General features: G+C 37.5%; 1 protein-coding gene across 1 annotated transcript in view; it reads right to left on the bottom strand.

The window, feature by feature from the left end:
* The window catches only part of LOC131962777 (methyl-CpG-binding domain protein 5-like), a 29,863-nt gene extending 15,265 nt beyond the window's left edge, over positions 1 to 14,598 (bottom strand). The window contains exons 1-3 of the mRNA XM_059327840.1: positions 14,546 to 14,598; positions 5,620 to 6,205; positions 1,245 to 1,347 (exon numbers count right to left, since the gene is read on the bottom strand). Coding sequence (XP_059183823.1) covers positions 1,245 to 1,347; positions 5,620 to 5,732 — 216 coding nt within the window. The 5' untranslated portion in view covers positions 5,733 to 6,205; positions 14,546 to 14,598. The remainder of the gene's footprint in view (positions 1 to 1,244; positions 1,348 to 5,619; positions 6,206 to 14,545) is intronic.
* Between the last annotated feature and the right edge of the window lie 2,509 nt (positions 14,599 to 17,107).

The following is a 17,107-nucleotide window of genomic DNA, read 5'->3' as shown; positions in this document are numbered from 1 at the left end:
TCAGACACACATGGTGTGTTGGGGACAAATTTAGCCACAACAAGGATAATCGGTCAGATTACCCGATGTAATGTGATGCAGTGGACGCTCATGACATCCAGACATTTGTAGTTTGTTCCTTCAGTGGATGTGTCCAGCTTGAATATATTTTATACATGCTGAGCATATGGAATGGGAGTGGAGAAGTGGATTATGCTGCAAGAGTAGTTTTGAGAGCTTTCTATGGACATTTTTATACTCGTTTCCGCTGTGAAAATTGGTCACTATTGGAATTCATTGCAAGTGACATTAATTTAAGCTGACCACAGCCACCGTCCTCCGTGAAGGACAAAACTACAAACTTTTTACAGCCACCTTTCAAGCTGACAGGGGTGACGTTTTGATACTCAAAAGACCATTTCAACAAAAACAAAAGCATCACTTTAACAATAGCCTGTCAGAAGTTGTTTTCACCTTGGTTTGACGTGTGTGACACCATTTCCTCCTCAAAGACATGTTTACTTCGTCTTCCTCCTTTATTCCTTCCTCTATCCTTTTCCCTCCTTCACAGCTGCCATAACGAATGTCAAATAACTAATGTGTCCTATCTTGAGGCGAAGACTTGTCAGGAGTTGATTGTTTGCTCTGAATTAAAATATCATGTCGTCTGAAGAGGCATTTAGCTATCACTCATTCTCAGTGATTGAAGCGGTATAAATGTTGAAATTAATTAACATTAAAATTTAAATGTTTTCCCATTTGTGTTTAAAATCAGTAACATATTAACTAAAATTTAAGTAAAGTCTTAAAAAAAAAAGATTGTTTGAAACCCCTGCACAACAACACACGCCGTTTTCACCGACTCTTACTTCTCCTAGAATAAAAATGATAAAATATACCAACAAAACAAAAGATATTACAAATTTAACTTTTACAGTATAACTTTATTTCAATCCGTGTCTCCAAGTCAAACTAAACCCTCCTGTTTGATGTCATCTGCTGCTGCACGCTTGACATGTGGTTCACATCTTTCCCCTTTTCTTCATTTTATACCTTCAGCCAGGAGCAATATTTGTAGTACAAAAACACCATCTGCTCATGCAAGTTAAGATTGATTGACAGTATTTTAATCCATTTTTGGGACAACAGCGTTTGCAAATTGGGACTTCTTTACTTAGGATATCTTCTGGAGTCAAGTTAGGAGGCAGCTGTAAAGTCTGTGCCCAAGTGCTGTGTTTCTAAATGAATTAGGCAAAATATATTACCTTGTGGAGGATGAGTGGGCACTCCAGGCCGCATTTGCAGGTTCCATCTGTCAGCAGGTAGGTCTTCACCTGCTCCAAGCTGGACAGCACCGAGCCACTGGGACTGCACACACGAAAACAACAATGTTAGTGTGAGGCCAGACATCACCTGGTGCAGCTCCAGAGCAAAAATACTCCTCCTGTGATATTATATGTTGCAGCAACTGCATTGTTTAAAATGGGTTTTTGAATATCATTGAATATGTTAAGGCAGAAGTTTACAACAAAAAATATGTTGCTTTTAACTGAACATTTTTTGTAGAGATTAGTTCTCCGACCACAATTTTATTCCTGACTCAGAAGATGAAATGAAACCACAGGACAATGAAATGGTCCACTGACAAGATGTACAAACGTTTTTTGGGGTAGGTAACCAGGACCTTGGGGCAGGTTTTCCTGCAGGTTTAAAAGGCTTGCAACTATGAAATCAAACAGTAAAATCCTTTTTATTGTTCAAGTAGGGGGCAGACAAATATAAGAAATGTTTTCTTCTTGCTGCTTCTTTCCAATCATGAAGGTGTAGAGTGTGTCTCTGTACACATTTTGTTGTCACCTTCATGAAAGGGACAAAATAAATAAATACATTTAAAAATATAAAATAAAAAAAAAAACAGGGGAATTCTTCCACCCATATGAGGTAAAAAAAACAATTATTGAAGACACATTCAGTACCTAGATTGAAGGAGGAGCTTTGGCCATATTTGACAGTGGACAAACAGTAACTGGACAACATAATATCACTCAACCCAGCACTAGGGCTGCACAAATATTGGCAACAAGTATTGTGTCCAGGGGCATGCTCCCCTGGAAGAATATTTTAAAGTAAATGCACTTTTATTTAAAACTAAGAAGCTTGATCTATGAAGAACTATGTGGTCTAATAGGATACACTTTTTTATATAAACAATTTTATCAAACACATAGGTTGTATGTGTATGAATGGTGATAACACAACAAAGAAGTCTGGGTGGGTTACAGACATGGCAGAGGATCCCTGAGGACTATATTACTGATATCAATGGACAGTAATAGCTTTTTATTTTATTTGCATTTATCCTTTATTTAAATGATGAGCAACTGGCTGATGCTGAGCATACAGTACTGATGTTTATTTAGCTTTTTGTTTTATTTACATGTATTTTTTATTTTCTGAGCCTTTCGAGAATTGGTTTACACTGTATAATGTATCATGTTTAAAAATGCAAAACGAATTCTTTAGTAAATTTTTTTTTTTTTATATTGGTGCAAAATTGTGCAGGATGCACAAAGAACAGGTGTGTAAATTACTTAAGGTTATCGCCCACAGGTTTCCAATCTGTCAACATGATGGATGACACTCTGACTTTTCTTTCATTGTTAAAAAAAAAAAAAAAAGATGGATTAATACTCAGTTAACACGACCCCTTTTGCCAAGTGCAGTCCCCCTTAGTAGACCGCGCAAACCTCATCTGTTGAGAAGTGTTAAATATTTTGGTGTATTATAATTCGAGATGGGGCAAAACTTTTTATAAAGCATTTCATTGCGATACTTCGCATGGCAATATTATATCTATTCATAGCTGCCAAATATTGATTATTAGGCTTCCGATGGCCAGCGGGCTGGCAGTATTTTTGTGTTTTTTGTTTTTTTCCTGGAGGTCATAGCTGGCTTACTTTAAGGAATTTACTGGAGAGACTGGGATCATATCAAACTAGGAGATTTAAGGAATCTATACACCATGTGCACCAAGTGTCGTGTCGGGAAGTTGTCGAAATAACGTTGTAAAGTTAGACTTTTTTTATGTTTCATTCCAAAAAATTCAGAGCAGTGAAGCTTAAAGTTGAGAAAAGTTTGAGAAAATGCTGCAGATGTTGTCGTCCATACATGTTTGATATCAGTTCAGTTTGACTGAATACTTTGTTGGTCAGTCTGTGGGTTTGACTCATTGTGGAGAAATAAATGGAGATGGATAGAGAATTTTCTCTTATTTGACAAAACAATTATTGATTGAATTTAATTTTGTAGACACAAAATGCAGATAAAACAGTTGAATCGCAATGTATTGTAACAATACTCACCATATCCCAGAATGCTTAAAATCGCATGAATGTCGTATCATGACTCAAGTATCGGGATAAAATCATATCGTGGGGCCTCTGGGAGGCACCTCTAATTATAATAGTGTGGCAGACCTAGACTGTCGGTAATTTAAACATGTTGGCAGGCAGCAGCTAATACATACATGCAAATATTTTCCTTTTATATGTGTATTTATTAAAAACATTAAGACATTGAAACACTCTTTCACTGGTTGGTGGAAAATAATCATTATCAAAATAAACAAACAATAATATGCCATTGTCGTGTTCCCTTATCCTACCCAAGTTATGACTGTAAAATACATAAATATTGAAGGTCTAAAAGTAAATATTACTGTGGTCTGGAGGTCACGGCTGCTTTAAAGCCATGAGAAATGAGAGAGCTGTGTGAACCAAAAAAGCTGGAGAAAAGCTGAAAAATACATCCAGCAAAACATTTCAAACTTTCCACCAATCAGAGAAGAACAGTATGTACCGTTGGTTGATCCTATCACAAACACTGATAAGTTGACAAAACAACCAGCGACTGAATCATCAGTCACAGCTCCTGTGAAAATATCTACTGTGGGGATCTACGGTTGCACACCCCCGAAGCAAATGCACACTTTAAATGTAAAAGAACATGAGCAAATACAAGTGTGCAGTGACAGTATCAGGCCACGGTCACAGAAGTAGACAGGATTCTTTCCAACACCCAAAATAAACCTGACACCAGCCAACTGCTTTAGTTCATTGTGGCTGGTAAATACACGTGCTGGTGTTCATCTGCTGGGAAGGACACCAACTTCCAGTCTCCATAACACCATGACTGGTGAAGGATCCAACCCATTAGTCAAAGTCCCTGTTGCACAAGCTGAGTGGATTTTGTAAACGAATGAAATCTGCAATCAAAATTTACCAGAATTTAGTTATTTTGCAGTCCAAGAAAACAGATGTGCTACAGTTTACCTATGTCAATAGCTTGCTTTTTACAATGTTTCTAGCATCCTCCCAAAGAATAACAGGAAGAGATTTTACAGCTACTAGAGGCCAAATACACAGCAGCTTCAGTAGAAATAAGTTGGGGAGTAACCATGACTCCACACAGCAAGCTACTCCTTCAAAAATAAACCATGTTTCTCTTCGCCTCCTGCAGAACAAACCAATTACAAGATCGAAACGTGTGGACAAAAAACAAAACTGTCGAGCACTCTTTGATTTTTAAGGGCCTGACACCAAAACCTGATGTTTACTACTGATATATTACAGAAATGTCATGGCAAAAAATTACATTTGCTATTATTTTGGTCAGAATTTATTTTCTCACTGAAATTTTTAATTTTTAGTGAGTGTAACTGAAATTTATTTTTTTAATTAAAAAAAGATTTGAAAAATGTATATTATATTAAATGATATAAAGATTAAAATAGCATAAAAATAATCTTTTTAAAAATTGCGGTCAAATGTTTATTAAAATAAAATGTATGAAATAAAAAAATAAGATAAACTATGTTGTAAAATTAGTGCACCTTACCAACCTACTGAAACTACTAAATATAAATATTAGATGTTTAAATGTTTTTAAAATGAAATAATTAAGATCTATATCATTCGGATCAAATATGCTGTAGTGCACATTAGAGGATTTTTGGTCTTAGTGGACTAAGATTTATTTAGTGGATTAGTCATTTTTTATGTTTTTCTTCATGCTTAATGACTTATTTCCAAGAACCTTATGAGCATATTTCTGGTAAACACAGGAAGATGTGCTTTGCAGTATTTTTTTCTGCAGTTGATGAAGAGATTAAACAATTTTCTGATAAATCAAACTGCAATTTTTATCCTTGATTATATTGTTATTGCCAAAATGTTAAACAATTTCTGGTCTCAGCTTCTTTGGTGTGCGGATTTATTTACATCATTGCTAACTAAATATATTTGGATTGGATTTTGGACCATTGTTGAGACAAAATGAGCAATCTGAAGATGTAAAAATGATGTGAGCTTAATTGGCATGGCCATTCTTTGTCAAAATCTGGCAAAAAAGCACAATTTTGTCTAATTTTCTTGGCCAGCTTCACTAAGTACCCACAACTGATCACGATGTGATGTGATTATGTGTTAATTTGAAAATGTGCTGCTATTACTGGGCAATTTAATATTTAAATATATTTGGTTGTTGAGACAAAAAAGCAATCTGGAGAGGTCATTGGCATTTCTTACTATTTTCCTACTATTTGAAAACCAGACAAGCAGGCTTTCTTGCTCTTTTTCTCACCTTATGTATATGACCCCTCCGCTGTGCTCCGCCTTCCGCTGCCAGCCAATGGGGACTTGGACAGGGACGGCCTGCCTCTCATCTCCCGCCTCACAGTCCTTTCCGCCATTCATTGCTCCACTGGTTTTACGCTCAACACCTCAGAGGTATATATATCAGACATCAACCAGTGTCTTCGCAATGCACGTCATGTTCGTCTTCCAAAGCCGTGGTGGTGGAGGTGGTGGGAGGGTTACGGAGATGGGTATGCTTCAACGTAAGCTCTCAGGTGGAGCTGATGGGGTGGTAGGTGGGTGGTCGGGTAGGGTGAGGCGAGCTCACAGCAGACCCTACCCTTTCAACTGCTTCATGGCTACAGTGCTGAACAGTGCATGGACCTCCATTACTGCATCTTGTCATTCAGAGCCATCCGACTCGGGAAGATGCTGGCTGAAAAAGTCGGGATCAGGAGTCGCTGTGCTTTCACAGGAAAGTCTTTTATTCGTCTTTTGCCGCCCGGGATACAGTCCCTCAGTCAGACGAGTAGAGTATGTTTAACATATTGGTTCCCAAACAACGCAGTTGGGTAGTGGTATTCCCATGGTTCCTGTGAGGGAAGAACAGAAGAGTAATGCACATGAATTAATGGTCAATGCGATCAATTTGTTTTGCATTAGTAAAAGTCCATAATTTTATCTGCTCTGGGGACGGAGGACTAATGGTGTGAAAGCTCTTACAATTTTGACACCAGTGTTTTTGATTTACAACTAATTATTTCCATTGTTTTACTAAAAGGAAAATGCACCAATGCAACCCTTTACGTTGTTTAAGGCTGTTCTCTATGTGAATAATTGCTTGGAAAATTGGGATAGGTATTATTTCAAAAACTGTATTCGATACCCATCGTGGAAGCATTTAGTTGTGCAAAATGCCACCACTCTTCTCCATCAAACTGATTTTTACATGAATATTACACGCTGAAATTTGCCACACCACAGAATGTATGGGTTCCAACTACTTAAAATGAAGACTTCATTCTAGTTCTAAATTCTTAAATAATAATTTTACGAATGGATGGATGAACGGACGATCTTGCTGTTTGGCCAGATTAAGGGTTCAGCATCATTTATTGTTACCTGATCGACCCTCCTGGGATCTACAAAGAAAGAAAGAATTATGAAAGCTTTTGAAATAAGTAAGCTAACCATGTTCCATGTTTAATTTATAAGGAAAAACCTATTCTTCAGTTTTATTTTTTTCAGTGTACGCCTAAATAGATTATGAAATACCTCTGAGTGACTTTCAAGTTACTATGCAGTTGGTAAACTTGCTCAGAGGTGACTTAATACCACTGACTGTAGTCTCTACATTCAAATGGCTGCTGAGTCAAGTGCCAGTTTGAAAATTTTTACACCGGCCCAACCCTAATCCCAACATCAGGATCAGGCTTTTTTTTTTTACCCGACACTGATCAAATCAAGAAACCTCTTAATCAGCCCAAAAGCTGAGCTTGAAGAATATCACTGCATGCAACATTAATAAAAAACATAATATAGCCTATTTAGAAATCACAATCGTGTCATGAAAATACGACACCGAGGATAGACAACAAAAGATGTTTTTTATGCAGCAAAATTGGCAGTATATCCCCCTCTCTGAGACAGTGCATTTCAAACAGTGGTAGAAGCCCTTTAAAGCTGGTAAAAATCGGGCTGAACTCAGTATGTGAGTGATGGAGCTCCATGCAAAGCCTCCTCTCAGCCGCCGGTGCTGCTGACTCATAACTGCCCTGTGAGCTGCTGAGACCGAACCCAGTGACACCACCACAGAGGAAGAGAGGGAGAGAGGTAAGGAGGGTAGCGCTACCCTTGGCACAGTAAAAATGAGGCAGCAGTTAAACGTATGCTGTTTATCTGGAAAATACGCAGCAGCAACAGTCGCACCTCATCATCTCAGGAGAGGTGCGTAGATTCCTCTCAGAGAAACCACCGCCATCATTAAAATGTCATTTCCCAGAGCAAAACGCAGAGAAAACATAATTTCTATTGTTGTTTTCTCATTGGACGAAAAAACAAATTATTTTTCCAAGTGCTTCATGCAGAGATGCTGCTGTGACACGTGGTTAACCTCTAATTTTAAGGTTTCAACTCTGTATTTTGTCGTTTTTATTAGCTTGAATCAGACAGGAAGAGATATGGAGAGAAAGAGGAGTGAGGTGCAGCAAAAGTCCTGGACCAGATTCAAATCAAAGACATTTTGATTAAAAATTACATAGGTGCCACAGCCAAATGTTTTCATCTTAACCTTTGGCAAAGCAACCCTATCTAAATCTGCCACCCTGCTAATGTGAAAGCACACATTTAAATCTCAGCTCTCACCATTTTACTGCCCATCTCTCTCCACCATTTCCTGACTCTCAAGAACTAGTAGGTCCAAATTACATATGGTACCTGCTAATCTGTAACCTTTTACTGCAGACTGATCTTTTTTTAAGACGATGTTTTTGGCCTTTTCACATTTATTGTTCACAGCAGCAACAACAAGGCAGACAGACAGGCAGGCATGGGGAAAAGGGACAGAGAGGTGGTTGAACTCAGGGCATTGCGGGTACATAAAAGGCGACCAGAAATGCAGTGTGAATTAAATTATGACACACTGGAAACATCTTAAGGATGGTGGAAGAGCGACACAAGGCTTTTGTGAGGTTTTGTTGCAGGTGGCAATGATGACGATGGACCAGCTACAACTGTACGACTTAACTTTAAACTACGTACATAGCTGCACGTAGCCGAGGGACTTTTAGGGTAGATTAAGACAAACAAACGGTTATGACATGTTTGCTACATTTAATTGACCTATGCTCTCTCGAAAAATCTGAAAAATAAAGCCATAAAATGCCTCAAAAAATTTCGTCAATGTGGAGGTATAAGGAGGTTACTGCTTTTATTTTAGTAGTTTATGATTAACATTGCATCAAATCTGTTTCAGGCAAGACAAAGCCAAAGTGAGAAGATAGACGGACAGTACGAGGATATTACTAGTACTCTCACAGGTAACTGTTCTAGGTCTATTGGGATAGACAGGAGAAAGCTGCAGGAGAAGGGCTGTATTTATTTAATTCTGGCTTTTTTTGGGTCTTCTCCAGAAAAGTGCCAACCCCAGCTTTAAATACCTCACAATTAGGAGGTATACTGCAGTTAAGTATGTGTAATATGCAGAACTGCATGTAGGTTGAAAATCCAACGATTCTTAAAGAAAAGACTAAAAGAAATCATATGATGTTTCAAGCTTGATGCATACATTGATATCACAATCAGTAACCATAGCTCATGTAGGTTATGTGCCAAGAAGGCGTAACATCGCTTACAAAGACAAAAAAATGTTTGACTGCCTTAAAATAATAAACATAGAAGGATAATTTGGAAGTGGACCCTGAATTGAATCCCATGATAAAGTGTACCCTGTGTCCTCATTTTGGTCACAGCGTATGCTGTTGTTGTCATTGTTGTTTTTGCCATCACAAATGATGTTGAGGAGGAATGCCCTTAATAAGGGACAAGGATAGTAACATGGAGCCTGACGTCACTGCAGAGTCACTGATGTCTGCAATTCGAGACAAGATGCAAAAATAGCGCGACTGTCGTACATTTTGTGGCACCTGGGAAGGTACATCTGACCTATTTGAAAAGGTGAAAGATGAAAAGTGAAACATATTTCTTGTTTTCCTGCCCGTTTAATATTGAGAGAAAGACACGGCACCACTGGAAACATATTTTAGGAGGAAAAAAATGCCTTGCATGTGAAGGGAATTCTACACAGCTTGGACTCTATCCAGCTGCAAAGTTCATACAAGCAGTATGGAGCAAGAGTTAATGCAGGAAAAGACATAAATACAGCCGCTGGAGACTTACAGCAATGCGGTCTCAGAAAGAAAAGAGAAAAAAATTGTTTTAGATAAGAAATCACATCAAAATGACAAGTGGAACTGCAGCCAAAGGTTCCTGAGTAACTGAATTTGCAGTCCATTAAGGATGGCAGCTTATGTAAATGAATATGAGCTCTCTGAATATCCAAACTTGAAAGAATATGATCAGACAAAGTAGCCTGTGCACATCTCATTACAAGGTCAAGAAGTAGCTTTCCTTCTCTACTGGTCTGGTTTCATTAAAGTGGTTTGTATTGTGATATTTGTTCTTTTACAGTGTATTTAATACATCCTTGTAGTGATCAAGGAAGGGAAGCTTAACGTCTGGAATTGACTCTGTCTGTAATTTAGGACTATCCAACCCACAGTCACGTCTAATTGTCCTGACTCATCCTCAGCAGAGCACGCAAACAAACTTTTTATCTACTAGCTGGTCCAGCAGCTGGTAAACTTTACCTGCTGACTCATGATACAGATCTGAACAAGATCCTGAAATGATGACTATAGGAGAACACAAGTTTACCAGCATTTGCATTGTAGAAACTTTAGCCCTGTACCAGCCAGAGGCCTTCATTCCAATGAGTGCCAAATAAATAGCTCTAGTAAGAAGAAGCCTTTTTTTCAGACCTGTAAAATCAAAGGAACATAATGTCAGCTAGGACATAATATGTCAATTCTTTGGAGAATGGAGATATTTGCAGATCACAAAGTCTGCTACAATACCATTTCAATTCATCCCAGGGGCCTGCGACTGAGCCGATTTAGGTCCATTTAACACCATTTGTGTGTCTGTAATTAAAATGAATTAAATACATGTAGTGGAGCAATGTGCAATATTTCCCTCTGAATATTAACAGAGATAAAGTATAAAGAAGTAACTCAAAATGATACTTAAGTAGTGAACAATATTTGATATATATCTATTTTTTGGTAAAAAATAATACATTTTACGTGTCAATTTCAATATAAAGGCATATCCTAAAGATGATCATATATATCAATATTTTTACTTTGCATCATCAAATCATTCCAGTCCAGTGCAACTTTAAAAGACATGGATAAAAAATGGGTTAACCCTGAATCTGCCTCAAAGCAGTCCCGACTTAATGTTATTCAAGGTCCTAAATAATTTGTCACACAATGGGTTACTGCTGAAAAAGCTTGTGTTTATATCCAACTGACATGCATCAAAAATCAGTTTTTATCTCAGACTGTTTATGATCCGAGTCTTCTCATATTTGACAAATATTTCTTGTAGTGCTGTTGAACAAAATAAATAAATAAGGTATGTATGATACTAATAATATAACAGACAATTTTACATGTTTGCATTTAATAATAAATAATAATTCAGATATAATCTGTCAAATCAGACATGTTAATGGATCAAATACTGGATACTACTATACTGTTAAGCTTAATAAAGACATTGAAAAGAGGTTGGAGACAGCTATGCTACTTTGCTCTTTCTGTCAGGTATAATTTAATATGATTAATTTTAATTAATTAAATTATCTGCAAATAATTTATCAGCTAAATATATCTTGTGCATCCATGAACAAAACACAAATTTGTTTGGCCACACAGGTATATTAAAAGGATTAAAAAAAGACTGTGATGCTATTACATGTTACCCTGAACACAGAGGGTATTTAGCAGTTTAATCATGTAGGTTGCTCAATATACAGCTCAACAAGGCAGTCTGGGGCACGTTTATAGTAACAAATGTCCCTCAACACTTCTAAGCATGGATTCCCAGGGCATTTTTGGTGCATTTATATGTGCATTTGGAACTGTCCTCTTGTGATCGGATCTCTTAAAATGCATTTAGTGCCAAGAGACGGGAATAGGTAGCAGGTCACCTGCATAAAGCATGTATTTAACACATTTTAAACAGAAGGATCATCAAACGATCAGACCATTAAGTATTATAATTGCTATATAATACCATGTACTTCGTCAAAAAATAAAAATATACATGAGATTCACTGTGACGGCTCGCCTGCTCAAATTCAAGCTATTTTCAAGCCTGTGCATTATAAATATATTATACTGTATTGTATTACCTCAGGTGCATTCAAGGGACCATTTATGGTGCAATTTTGTCTTACATTAGATTTTTTTATCTGTTGGGCTGCTGTTAAACAGAAAAAAAAAGAATAATAGTTCAATTAGAGGATTGTGGTGTGTCACCTTGAATACAATTGACTAGGCAGTCTTAGGCACGTTTATGGTCGCAAATTCCCCTCATCACTTCTAAGCATGGATCCCTGGACATGTTTGGTGCATTTATATCTGCATTTAGAGCTATCCTCTTGTGATTGGATCTCTACAAATGCATTTAATGCCAAGAGAACAGTGTCTGTAATATGCTTTCACATAAAGCAAGAGTGTAGAATAGGTAGCAATGCAGGTTACCTGCATTAAGCATGTATTTAGCACATTTTCAACAGAAGGATGACTGCTCCAAATGCCCCTTAATGATTTTTTAAAGTAGTATAACTATATAATACCATGAAGTGCATCAACCGAAAAAGCATATGCAAGCTACACTGTGATGGATTACCTGATCATATTCAAGTTATTTTCAAGTACGTGGATAATAAATATTGTCCTGTATTGTTATACCTCAAATGCATTCAAAGGACCATTTATCGTCAGATTTATCTGCTGCGCTGCTGCTAAACAGAAGAAAATACAAATTTGTGTCCAGCAACACAGTGAAATCAGAGGATTGAGGTGTGTCACCTTGAGTATAGATAGTTATATCAAAATAAGGTTGACAAGGCAGTTCGGGGCATTATGGTCACAACTGCCCCTCACTACTTCCAAGCATGAATTCCGAGGGCATTTTTGGTGCATATATATCTGCATTTGGAGCTGTCCTCTTGTGATCAGATCTCTTAAAATGCATTTAGTGCCAAGACAACAGGGTCTAATATGTTGTCAACTAAAGCAAGAGTGGAGAATAGGTTTCTATGTAGCTTAACTGCATAAAGCATGCATTTAACATCTTTTCAACAGAAGGATCATCAGACTTAATGTCCCTTAATAACCATTCAGTCTTCTAATTACAATATAATACCATGCATTTTGTCAAAAATCAAAACATTTGCAAGCTTCACTGTGATGAATTGTCTGTTCATATTCAAACTATTTCCAAGTCTGTGCAAAATAAATATATTGTACTATATTGAATTTACCAGATTCATTCAAGGGACTATTTATGGTCAGATTTTGGGCTGGTGTTAAACCATAAAAATACAAATTTTTGTTCTGCCACAGTTAAATTTGAGGACTGTGGTGTGTCACCTTGAATACAAATAGTGCTATATCAAAATAATGTTGACAAGGCATCTGTCCACTTATGATCAGAGTTACAAAAACGCATTTGTGGCCAGGGTCTGTAATATGCTCGCAAATAATATATAAATAATAAATAATATATCGCAAATTAAGTGAAAGTAGGTAGAAATGCCAGTTACCTGCACAAAGCATGCACTGTTTGTTTCATATAGTCATATAGGCATGATGAAAAGGAATAGGTCAAAGCGTGCAACACCAAAATGGTACAGCAGTATGTCCTGCTCTCCTCTCACTAACCTACTGCTCCTTTAGACTAGATTAACCCTCTGGAGTCCATCTATTTATTTAAAATACACATGATTTGCAGTAATAACTTTATTTATATATCATATGTAGACAAGCTGAGAAAGCCAGTTGAAAGTGCAATCATAGGAGCTTTCACAGTGTGCCATTTATGTTTCTAGACCATTTTTAATTTGTGAATTTTCTTTCCACAATGAAAACTACTACTATTTTTAATTTACATGCAAATAGACTGTTTTGTAGTTTTATTATTTATTATTTTTCTGCTGTTTTTGTGTGTTTAAATAAATGTTAGTATTTTGGGTTCCTGGCAGCTTTATACTTTGTTAATTAATATAAAATGAAAAATCTGACTGATAGCCAAGTTTGTGTGGAGAAAAAGGAGCCATGCATGTGATGTAATGGCTCTGAAAGATGCTAAACAGAGACAGAAACGAATGCATATGAAGTTGACAAATTTGAACCAAAATCTCCTGGACTTCAAAGGTTAAAAACCCATTTATTCTCCACCTAGCATTGAAATCTTGCTGTAACCCCATGGAGCTGGCTAAGGCTAGCTTCTATGGCTAAATTGTCCTGCAGCAGCCTTCAAAGTTGACAGCTGCACAAGTTGCTCGCTGAGACTTCTACCCTTAAAAACTGGCGAACATGACAACCGCTTGTGTACAATACCAAAGCAAACATAGGTGCTTAGCTGATAGCCAATTAGCTTGGAGAACATTAGCCTATCAACTGTGCCAAGTGTTGCTTTATAAACGTTTTTAGCGACGGACGTGTGGCGTTAAATGTTGGGGTTGTGAAGGGGCGAGGCGTGCGGCTGGAGCTCCTCCGTCTGTGGGCCTCTGCGATGGAAAGTGACCGTGTCAACAAGCGGGATCAGTCCTGTCTGACTGTGCTTTTTGATGCACAGCATCTGAACTAGCTGGGGGTTAGCATGCCAGCCGTCAGCTGTCTGAGCTACCGATAGTTAGCTCACCAGCTAGCTTGTTGTAACCAAAATGAATTAGCGGGCGAGCTACGGCTACGCTAATAATCGTTTAGCGTTTTATTTATTTGGCAAGCCGTCACCGCACGTTGGGGGACCCGCAACCCCCGATTCCGACTTCAAATGTGTCGAAGTAAAAAGCAGCTAGGCCCCCGCGTTAAGGTTTCGAGCCCAGGCAAGGCCAGGGCCAGGGCCGAGTTAGCATGGGTTAGCTTAGCATGCTAGCCGTGGAAACCCGTCGCAGAGAGAGAGCGAAGAAGAAGAAGAGAGAGACGCTTTCTAACGTTTCTGTCTGCGTCAAATCAAACCGTAAACAGCCCCGTTTTTACCCAGGGCATCCCGGCGAATGCACCTCGGTGCTGAAACAGTGAAACCAGAGCACATCAGCGCGTTTCTGACCTTTATAAAAATAAGAATAAGAAGCCTACCCATTAGTTCTCTGCCTCTGCTGGTTCTCCTACACTGGGATATTGGAAATGATGGAGAGCCGCACTGCGCATGCGCGGCAAGGGCAAGCCAGCAGATGGGAGAGGTGATGCACGTTGGCTCTGAGACATGAGCCCTACATGGCAAAAAAGTTGGGGGGGAAAATATAAAATGAAGGAGGAACACCTGGATGTGTTTATTAAGCCTATGCATGATAAACACGGAAGAGTGGGTTTGCAGAAATCAAATCAAAATTACTTTATTTATCCCCGGGGGGAAATTCAGTTAGTCTGGTAGAATCTCTGGAAGAATGAGACGGACTGATGGCTGTAAGAGCGAAGGATCTTTTGTATCTTTCTGTCCTGCAACAGAGAGAGAGGAGCCATCCACTGCTGTTTTTTGGTCCAAAAAGGTTTTGTATAGCGAATGATCCGGGTATTTCAGGATGGCCTCGAACATGTTGACAGGTCATCTCTCCACCACCTCCTCCAGTGTGTCCAACCTGGCTCCAACCACAGAACCAGCTCTTTAGACCAGTCTGTCTGATGCTGCCTCCCCAGCAGATTGCAGCATAAAACAACACACTATCACTAAAGACTGATAAAACATCTGCAGCATCTTATTACAGATGTCAAGAGATCTGAGCTTCCTTAAGAAAAAGAGGCGGCTCTGCCCCTTTTTGTAGAGAGCGTCTGTGTTTAGGGACCAGTCCAACTTATTATCCAGGTATACACCTAGATACTTATAACTTGGCACCACTTCGATGACCACACCACACCCAGTGGGTTCTGGGGGTCTCCAGGGGCTCCTCAGGGGAGCTTCAGCTCACATCGGCAAACTAAAGAATAGCTAATTTGTTTGTGATATAATTTATTTGACTTTTGTCCTGTGACAAAACATATGATAATGACATGTGAGATTATCAGGTTGCACCTTCCAATTCCTTGTAAGTGAAAACAATAAACCTTATTCTTATTCTGTTATCGCTTTTGATGGCTAAATAAAAGTTATTTTATTGTGATGATGCTGAAAATGATGCAAATTACAGATATATGTTGACTTTTATTTCTGGCAGGGTGAAAAATCCTAGAAAACAGCAACTACGTTGAATACATAAAAATGCATTAAAATTAAGCAGTGCATTCATATTAAATTTGATGTAATTAGGTATGTTTGGGCCTTTTCAAAAACATTCACATTAATAATGAGAACATTAATGCAATTGATTTTTAAGAAAAAGGCCACATACAGACCTGACATAGACAATTTTTGTCAAATCTTTACAGATATTTACAACATCTACACATTAAATTTAAACTCAGTCATATCCAAACAGAGGTGCCTGCAATGTCACTTTTTTTTAAAGCTTCAGTAACGAGTGGGTCTTTGTGGTTGTAGTTTTTGGGTTTAGCTTTACAGATCAGAGGGCGTCTTTCTGACAGAACAGTGGTGATAGATCAAAACAACAAATGACACCAGCAATCAAACAGAGGTTTTCTTTTCATTTATTTAATATAAAACAGCATTTTTTTGTCAAAAATAAAAACATGCATGATCTTAAGTCATGTCATGTTCAAGCCTGTGCATAATACATCTATTATAATGAGATAACTAGAAACCATTAAGACAAGTCTGTGTAGAACATTTGAGTAAGACAATTTAAGAAAAGGAAAACATTTAAATACAATCAAGTTATGATAGAGCCCAAAAAGCATAAATAAATTGAAAAAAATACAATGAAAAATAAAAATACTAAAATTTAATAAAGAAAGAAATGTATAATAAAAATGATTACAAATTAAATTTAAAATAGGATGCTTTTGAATCCATTTTGCAGTTCTGCTTAAACCACCAGTGTGGTTCATTAAAAACACAGCACATAAGACTCAGTTAAATAATAATAGAAAGAACAGAACAGAAATGATACCTGATGATGTGAAAATATATTCATTGTCAGGGTTAAAAAAAATCCCCCTTGCTAATGTAATGAAAACCCACGAATAATAATCCCATTAACAGCAGTTATTTTGCTAATTGCTTGGAGGTATTGTTTCATATTAATGAGGCATATTGTGTTAACAAGATTAATACTATTAGCTGCAAATTGCTGTAATGTCGATAATTAATTACATTGAAGTTTTCAATTTAAAACTTTTAACACCGGCTGGATCACGTCTAGCAATTAATCAACCATTATGAAATGTAAGATGTAAAAAAAGAAAAACTTAAATTATTTTTCAGGAATATAAACAAACACATAATTGTAATATCACTATCAGTGTTGTATTTTGGACAGTTCAGATATTATTCAGATGTATTTAAATGGATGAAGATATGAAAATCTGAAACAAAGCTGTACTGATGCATAAACAGATGCTCAGCAGAATAACTTTCCTAAATAAATAAAGGTAATAAAAGCTCAAATATTGAAGCATTCAGTCATCTGAAGTAAAAAGGAGATGCAGCTCAGGGTGCAAATGCTTGAGTTTTGTGTGAAGGTCAAATCTGAGGAGATGTTGAATTAATTCAGTGTATGGCGGCTGTAAAAGGGCCGCTTCATGTAT

The sequence above is a fragment of the Centropristis striata genome, chromosome 24 (assembly GCF_030273125.1).
Source record: "Centropristis striata isolate RG_2023a ecotype Rhode Island chromosome 24, C.striata_1.0, whole genome shotgun sequence".
Classification (NCBI taxonomy): Eukaryota; Metazoa; Chordata; class Actinopteri; order Perciformes; family Serranidae; genus Centropristis; species Centropristis striata.
The sequence above is the reverse complement of the archived record's forward strand: the minus strand, read 5'-3'. Positions and strand labels throughout refer to the sequence as shown.